The 8,739-nt window shown below is 42.8% G+C and overlaps 2 protein-coding genes across 2 annotated transcripts; one reads left to right on the top strand and one right to left on the bottom strand.

Annotated features, from left to right (window-relative positions):
* Positions 1 to 1,402: 1,402 nt before the first annotated feature.
* On the bottom strand, positions 1,403 to 2,774 carry LOC125313897 (NDR1/HIN1-like protein 13). The gene is made up of 2 exons (XM_048274979.1): positions 2,762 to 2,774; positions 1,403 to 2,446 (listed from the first exon to the last, which is right to left on the bottom strand). The coding sequence occupies exons 1-2, from the start codon at positions 2,772 to 2,774 to the stop codon at positions 1,425 to 1,427; spliced, it is 1,035 nt and encodes a 344-aa protein (XP_048130936.1). The 3' UTR covers positions 1,403 to 1,424.
* A 4,587-nt stretch (positions 2,775 to 7,361) lies between these two features.
* Positions 7,362 to 8,336, top strand: LOC115749008 (F-box protein AUF1-like). Its single transcript, XM_030685695.2, has one exon. The coding sequence runs from the start codon at positions 7,416 to 7,418 to the stop codon at positions 8,331 to 8,333; it is 918 nt and encodes a 305-aa protein (XP_030541555.1). The 5' UTR covers positions 7,362 to 7,415; the 3' UTR covers positions 8,334 to 8,336.
* Positions 8,337 to 8,739: the final 403 nt, after the last annotated feature.

Raw genomic sequence — 8,739 nt, 5'->3', positions numbered from 1 at the left:
GTTGCTAACAATTTATCCTCAATGTAGCTTCATCAAGAATTAGAGCCTTCCTATATTTCCATCAAGATAAACTTTCACGAATTGATCGAAGCTAGGATGAACTGTTCTATTTGGAAACAACAGATGCCGTGTTTAAATTGCAATATTTTTCATTCACGCCGGCCATTAGTGGTTGGAGCCTTGCTCAATGCACGTGAACAAGACGATTTGCATGTATTTGTGAGGATTAATATCAAATTGAAAGTTCAGATATCCTATGTCATTGAATAAGATAGAAGTTATCTTGGACGGTAATTAATCAATTTTTGTATCTTACATTAATCACAAGGAAAATTACCATTCTATAACAAAGACAGAGAAATTATTGCTTGTGTAAATTCTCCTCTAAATCGGCTGTATATACTCTATTTGTCCATAGTATGTTCGGCACATGCACACTGCCTTGAACTGCATGAAGATAGAACATTAGCAACAACTGACCCCCAAAAAAAAAAAAAGAGACAAATTGAGGAATCATGGGCCACTTATCGACATTTTCAGTGTTTGAGGAATTTCAAGGTCTCGAAAATGGAGTCAGTTCCCAATTACAAGGAACCAAATCAACTGATTACTGTGTTCTTGTTTGAAAATTAGGCATGCGGATAACGTCATCATCTATTGTCTAATCGTTAATATGAGATTATGAAATTATATTCTGAAATTATCTCAAATCTAAGCCATTATCGCAAAATTATTTTGGTACATTATAGTATATGCTCGTCACAATCCATATGTAGTTCAATCAAAGTAATCCTGTCATTAGTAGAAGCCCTAGTTAATCGGTGTAATACTGCTTAACCGAGGCAGTCTAAAAGAACCCGGGGACCCCAAAAGCTGAAACAACCTGATTCTTTTGGGCCTGGGATTTCGGGCCACAACCTCAAATAAAATTGAGGGTCGGGCCGGGGCGGTTTCTGGCCCGGGTTTGGGAAGAAGATCCCGGGATGATTGGAAATCAAGAGGCTGCTCGGGCGGATAAGTTTCTCGAAGGGAAGGCCTTGTTCTTAATCATCTCTGACCTAAGCTTTGGAATATCGTCGTTTCATGACAGTCGTCGACCTTGCTCCTTTTGCAACTAGGGACATGCCGGGAGTATCGCGATTTCACTTCTCATGTTACTGTTTCAAATGGTCATCTCGGATCAAATAGGGGTCGCGGAAGCTATTAATTTAACACAGGATACAACGGAATGCTCGAAAGTTCGCATCCATAGACTTTTACGTACGGCTAGAAATAATGACGAAGACTGATCGAGGCACGTATTGAAGAATAGGGTGTTGAAAACTTTCATAAGCATTTACAATTACCATTCGAATGTTGAAAACCTCATTCAAATGTTGAGAACAACTACCTTGATCTCCAAGCAAGCTACAGCCTCGTTAACCCTAGTGTTCGGTACGACATTGTTGGGAATGTACACGAGTTCTTCCCTCGGCTAATGTATCTACCTCAAAGTTGCACGAAACAACAATGTTCACATCCTGTTTCTTAAACAATCCCACCGTCATCCTAGCTGGGACTTTAATAGATAGCGCGAACGACAAATTCGGCTTCGATTTCGCGCCCTTCATTCTTTCGTCGATCCCCTTTGATGATCCATTACTAGAATCGTGGAGGACTAACTGAGATGTTGTCGTGCTCTTCTTGCTTTGATAAAAGGTTGGAAATTTCCCGATCGCGACTTCCTTTTTCTCGAACGAAAGGGAACTCTTTCCCCCTTCCTTGTACAAGATCGCGCTCCTGACATTCGGGTTCTTAGCCCTCGTCCTTATATCGAACTCATGTCCGACGTTACCTTGGCTAGAGCGCGACTTATTCTTGATGAGGAAATGATCGATGTAGAAAACGGGGTCCTTGGCCTTAATGATAGTTGAGGTAATGCTCAGGAGAACCCCAAGAGCGGTGAGGACGGCAATGAAGATAAATAGCAGACGCAAGCAGCAGCAGCAGCGCCATGGCCCCTTGCTTTTGGCAATGGGCGTGCGGTAGCGCTCGATGATCAGGGCATTTTCGGGCGGCGGAACGCGGTAAACCTGGTCCTTGGGCACTTGGACGACGTAAGTGCCCATGGGGAAGACTTCGTGCGGCTCATTGGGCCTCAATGGGTCGGGGTCGGGGTTGGGGTCAGGGTCGGGGTCGGGCACAGGCAGCTCGTGGCTAATGGCTACAGTGCTGGAAGAAGGGTGATCCCGCTCCTCCATGAGAAGATGGGGAGCGGTTGGCGAGAGGAGGGAGAAGTCGCTGGAACTGGGGGCTAAGGAGGTATGCACGGCGGGCGGCGACGGCGGTGGCGGCGAGGTGGTGGTGGTGGTGGAAGAATGGAAAACTTTAGAGATTGGAGAGAAACCAGGTGGGAGGGGTACTCTCTTTGGTTTTTGATTGAATGAGAGGCTTGAAGTGAAGAAGCCTATAATTGGAGGGTGTTTCAAGAGGCCAAAACGTATGAACAATAACTCAATCTCATGGCTTCTCCTACATTAACGCGACAGTCAAAGGAGGAGGAAAAAATAATAAAAAATAAAAAATCAAAGCTACATTTTCCTTTTTTCTTTTTTGGTCGACAAGCTACATTTTCCATTAGGAAGGATAGTTAGAAGATTTCCTAAATTTTCCTAAAAAGAAGACTACTCTGATCTAATCTCGTACTAATATATATTTTTTCGGTGTTTGTCTTTTGAAGCATGAAGTATCATGAAGCATCATTTTAATTCGGCATAGTTACAGCGTCTCGACATGTCGCATCCTAACTCCTATAAGCATGGGAGAAATGACACTGCCGTCCTATTACCATATGAATGCGGCCTTAAACATAACCAATATTAACATATTATCAAAATATATGTCTCCATCTATATATTTTATCAAACATTGATCTAGTTACGAGATCGGGATTTTAAAATCCATAAAATAGAACATGTATACGTCTCTCAACTCAGCAAAACTCAGCAACTATTATTAGACACAAACATCTATCTCGACTCACACCCAAAGGTCCAACTATCAAAAGTTTCTAGCAGTTAGCACTCTCGTCCTAGTTGCCGCCAGCTGAAGGACTTGAAAGATATTTAAGATGAATGATATGAGGAATAAAAACCTAGAAAGTAGGATAAACCTCTTCCGGGCATATCGAGCATTCACCATGCATATTTATTAAATAATGTGATAACTCAAAGTGAGTTATATTACTAAAAAACCATATTTGTATAAATATATGTGTATATGTATATATTAGAAGTACTCATTTCATCAAGAGAGAGAGAGAGAGAGAACAAAACAGCAATAGCCAAGTCTATTGGTCAATCCAATGCTCAATATCAAACTATGGCATCATATATACTCCGTGACAAGCTTACCAAGATTCCCCCTTAGCTAGATCTCAACATATATCAACCGGGGGCTTGGCTTACAAAGACGACCTAAAAAGAGTTTGTATAGTCGCAATCCCTCAATGAGTTCATAACATAGTGACAACGAGCGTCAAGCCACTAACTAATCCTCCAATAACTCATAAATAAAATCTAGAATCCATCTCAAACTCAAGTTCATTAACCAAAATATATTTTCACAATTTAATTCATCAAGCAGAATATGTTTAATAAACCTACTCCATAAATCAGTTACCTATCACTATTCTTTTTCGTAAAACATTTCTCAACCCCTTCACAAGTAATCGGCCCATATTTTAAAAAATACTTTGCCATATCAAATAATTAAAAAAGGTCGTAAACGCCTAACCCGACTTTGTTAAACACCACTTTTCTTTTAAAAGAAATATCAAACCATGTGATGCCTCTTTCATAACACATACCATATCTAATCTCTAATACTTCGAATTTGTGATTTACAAATTGAAGGAAAAGATAAGCACCGCTCGCCTGAAATTGCAAAACCAAACAATGAGCACTATCTCGCGATGACGAACTCTAATTCCTATCAATTAAGCAAGAAATGAGTATCAACATCAAATAGAGAACTATCTTAACTAACTAAGATTTGACTAAACTAAGCTTATTTGGTGACAAAGATAACTCCCATACGCCAATAAAAATGTTGTTCACTGTAGCGCGGCAGCTCAAGCACTAAATTTAGTCGTTCTATAACCCTCCCCAAGATTCTTTTTTTTTATTTTTTATAACGAGCTTACTATTGAATAAACTCTTTTGAAGTATTTAGAAATTCTAAGTTTCGCTGACCCAAAAAAAATGGCCGAAGGCAGGAAAAATCATCGCTAAAAACAACAATTAGAATCTGGTAACAACAGAGTGCTCGTGAATACCCATGATTCGCCCGATCAAACCAGAACTTGAATATCGATGATTCGCCCGACCAAACTATAACTTGAATATCAATGATTCGCCCGACCAAACTGTAACTCCAAATTGACTTCTATAAAATCCCAGGGCTCCACAACACTTTAAACTTTCATTACTGTATGGATTTTTAGCTAAACAACTCCTAGATTGGACTCAAAAAACTAATACCTGCTCTACTCTAAATTCACAGTTGAATTGAATAAATTCCCTAAATTAGTTGAATAAAGATTTCGGATCCCTACGGAGAGCTAATAAATGGTAATCCATTTTGCCAAGGCCTCGAATGCATGCATGCAACGAACCCCTCTCTCTTTCTGTCTCCCCTCCCCCTTTTGTTGGCTCAAGCCGTAGACATAACTGAAAATGGGCTTAAGTGAGATTGGGCTTGGGCATAAAATTGATTTCCTCTTACTTATTCCCATTGAATTCCACTCATTCACTTTAACCAATAAAGTTCTAGACTCAAATTTATGCCGCCCATCCCCGAACAATTTCGAACCATTTTCTAAAGTAATTCAAATCCCACTTTTCCTTTCTTTGTTAAAATCCTTTTATCTTTACTCTATCGATTTTTTTTTATTTTTTATATTAAGGGTCGGCAGTCAACATGCAAAACAACCGAATAAAAAATTAAATAAGAGGTCGGTAGCCACTAGCCACTAGTCAAATATGTTCTAGACGTGGAGTAGCAGAAGCTCTCAAAAATCGAAAGTGCACGCACAATCTATGAATCGGGGTTGGACAGAGTCAACACGTGCTGCAACATTTTCCACAAACTGGTCTTCCCCAAGAGATAATCTAAAGAGCCGATGAGCAAAGAAGAGTCGGATTTAGGCTGCGCTTCATTAACATCTCAGAAGTTTCTGGATTAGGTCAAGGATCATTCGCTTGCATCTTCCATGCTCCCCTCACATTCATTTGGAGAAAATTACCAAAAAATTTCCTAAATCAATTGCGTTGGTACCAATTCAGAACTAAACATTTTTTGTATTGGTACCATTTCAATCAATCCGGCCAATTTAGGCTATAAATCGCTAATGTAGACGACGATTGTTTTACGTGGCACCGCTAACGCTGAAGTCGACATTTGTAATATTTTTTTAATGTTTTTCCTCCCGTATTCTTTCTGCTAGTGGCTAGCTGGTGAGGGCTAGCCTCGCCTGGGCAAGGATTGGTTTTGCCAAGCCACGCTTGGTGAGGGCAAGCGTCAGCAAGGTCCCCCTAGCGAGCTCTAGTGCGGTTGACCCTCATCTAGGCTAGAGCAGCCTCGCCTGCCACGGCAAAAAAAGAAAAGGAAAAGGAAAAAATAATAAAATTATGCCCACGTTGGAGCCGGTTGTGCCATATAAAACGACCGGCGTGATTTATGGCCTAAATTGCCCGGATGAACTAAATTTATATAAATGCAAAAAGATTAATATCAATACAATAGGTTTATAACTTTCTTAGTATTTTTCCTATGCTTGACTGCGTTCATATTCCCAAATAACTAGTTTGACAAGTGTTCGTACGTGTTATACAAGGAAAGTTCAAAAGCAATGGATCGACTCGACCGCGTGAAATCTGGTTTCGAGCCGAATTAGTCAACCAAGATTGCCACGTCGCTATCCCTACTTAAATGCCCCAGTATATCTGCCGGATTTAATTGATTCTTGTGGTTTCTTGTTGAACAAGAGTGGCAGCGATTGGCTAGGTCTCGTTGTTGACGACGATTAATCAATATTATTATGATATCCCAACTGGTGACCTGTCCAAGTTCTTCGGGTTCTTTTGCGGGGAAATTAGTCCCTCCTAGCCTAATAGATTCAGAGAAATTCAAGACCTATGTGGGAAGGAAAAGATGGGGAAATGACCCCTTTTACTAGGGTTTTTATCAGAACGCGGACGATGTCACGGTGTGACAAGTCCTCTCGACCTAAAGTGGACGAGGAAATGTCGTGTCCGGGTATCAATTCGAGATTACACTGTGTTCATCATAAGCTTGGATTTATCTTCTTGTTGGACCAATATGAGGTGCCCATAAATACCACCATTTGCCCAAGGGTTAGTTTCTGAATTCGGATCTAATGGGACATAAGTTGTATGTATCTTCACCTAATCGATATAACCCGACAATTAAATGGCAGAAGAATAAGCCCCGACTTTTCGCGTAAGGTGATCGGTCATGACTTAACCTACGTTTCGCGAGTTGAATAAGCCATATTTATGAACTCGGGAGCTTGGCATGAAATTATGTTAACCCCCATGGACTTGACTTAATGAAGCAATCCGGTTAATCATCGCTTAGGATTGGTCGCTCCATAGGGAGGACCTTTGAATTGATTCAAACAAACCTCTTGTATGAAGTGAAGGTTGACCCTTGATTTTCAAGCCGTTTGTTAGTATCATTTTAATATAATAAAGCCCGACATTATTCGGATATCCAAATGACACTTAACATTAATCATGTCTGTCGACTCGCCGTGACCAACGGTGCAAGTACACACGCATTTTGTTGGTAAGTGATCGACGGATCCTATCGATAATACCCAAGTCGAATTTGTTGGACAAACATTAACATTTTTTTTTCGCTTTGCTCGATTTACATTAGCACTAGATATGTGCAACTATATACAATTCAAAATAATTCACTTTCCAACACAATTGTTATGTATGACGTGGAACCAATCTATTTAAATGTTGCATGCGTTTGCTCGATATGTCACAAGGTAGTATGTCATAAGTAGTCGTTAATAAAATCCTTAAAATTTTTAAAAGAAAAAAAAAAGAGAGAAAAGAGAGACCCAAAAAAAACGTCTAGAAAGGAGGAAAATCATGATGGCTCTCACCTCCCTTCGATTTTTCCAAAGCCGGCGTTCACTTAAAAAGCTGTGTTCTGACCCAAAAAATAAAAGGTTATGTGGGCCCCGGCCTTTTTCCCTTCCCGGGGTCAACGGTCAAATCTCTTCCCCATAAAGCAAGGACCCTTGTCTCTCTCTCTCTCCGTGTCCAAAGAACCTCTCCTCTCTCCCCAACACCTCCATCGTTTCACGCACCAAATCCCACGAGAGAGAAAAAAAAGAAATGGACTGCTTCGACTTCTTACCGGACCCCATAATCATCGACATCTTCAACGCCGTCTCCGACGTCAAGACCCTCACCTGCTGCCGCGCCGTCTCCCGTCGCTTCAACGCCCTCGTCCCCCACGCCGACGCCCTCCTCCTCCGCGTCGACCGGGTCCTCCCCGAATCAGACCCCGACTCCCTCCTCCTCTCCTTCTTCCGCAACCTCCTCAACTCCGTCCACCACTTCCTCTCCCCCCACCCCGCCCCCGTACCGCCCAACTACCCCACCCGGGTCCTCCGCGGGTTCGCCCGGATCCGGGACCTGGAGATCGAGCTGCCCTCCGGCGACCTGCGGCTCGAGAAGGGCACGGTGGTCAAGTACAGGGCGGTGTTCGGGGAGAGACTGAGGAGCTGCGTCATACTCGGGTTCCGCCACTGGCACGGTGCAGGGGAAGCGCAGGACGGCTTCGTGGAGGAGCTGAAGGAGCGGGTGGCGTGGATCGTGAGCGCGCTGGTGGGCGCGTCGGCGAGGCACCATTACGTGGCGAGCCAGGTGGCGAGGGAACACCGGGGGTTGGCGCGGCTGGCGGTGAGGGACAGGGACGGGGAGGGTGAGGTGGTGATGGACGAGCTGGGGCTGAGGGAGGCGGCGGCGGCAGCGGCAGGATCGCACGGCGAGGGGCCGGGGACGCTGGCGGTGCCCACGCTTAGGATGTCAATGCGACACGAGAGGACGGTGGAGATCGCGGGAGGCGGTGGAGGGGCGCGCCTCGAGGGGCCCATGCTGGTCGTCGTGAGGCCCGACGAGGATGACGACGCGGCGGAGGAGGACGATGCTGAGCTGGCGCTGGAGGCGTTCGGGAGCGGAGCTCATGGGGAGGTGGTTAGGGCTTTGCTCAAGAGCGGGAGTTATTTAATGGAGATGAATTCTTTCTGAAAAGAAACGAAGACTGTATAAAACGTGTAGTGTATACATTTTTCTTATCTCTTTTTCCGAGGTCGTCATTCTGTCTGACTATAAATGTATATAGGGGTTAACATAGAGTGTCTTTTTGTATAGTTGTTTATTAAATTGATGTCTAGATTTCTATCATAACAATCAAAATGTAAGCTGAATCACCTTGCTTAACATTCAAGGATAAGATCAGACATATGATTCAGAACTTGAAATAATCCAAGATTTCGTAGTTTAAGATTAAAAAAGATTAAGGTATGTTCCAAATATGTTGACTTTCTTCTTCTTCTTCTTTTTTGGGTCGAAACCAAATATGTTGACTTTGGCTCGCCATTGCGTGGATGGCTAAGTTGTTGACGTAATACATTTGAACTTTGCATTCATCTCT

Source organism: Rhodamnia argentea, chromosome 2 (assembly GCF_020921035.1).
Source record: "Rhodamnia argentea isolate NSW1041297 chromosome 2, ASM2092103v1, whole genome shotgun sequence".
Taxonomy (NCBI): domain Eukaryota; kingdom Viridiplantae; phylum Streptophyta; class Magnoliopsida; order Myrtales; family Myrtaceae; genus Rhodamnia; species Rhodamnia argentea.
The sequence above is the reverse complement of the archived record's forward strand: the minus strand, read 5'-3'. Positions and strand labels throughout refer to the sequence as shown.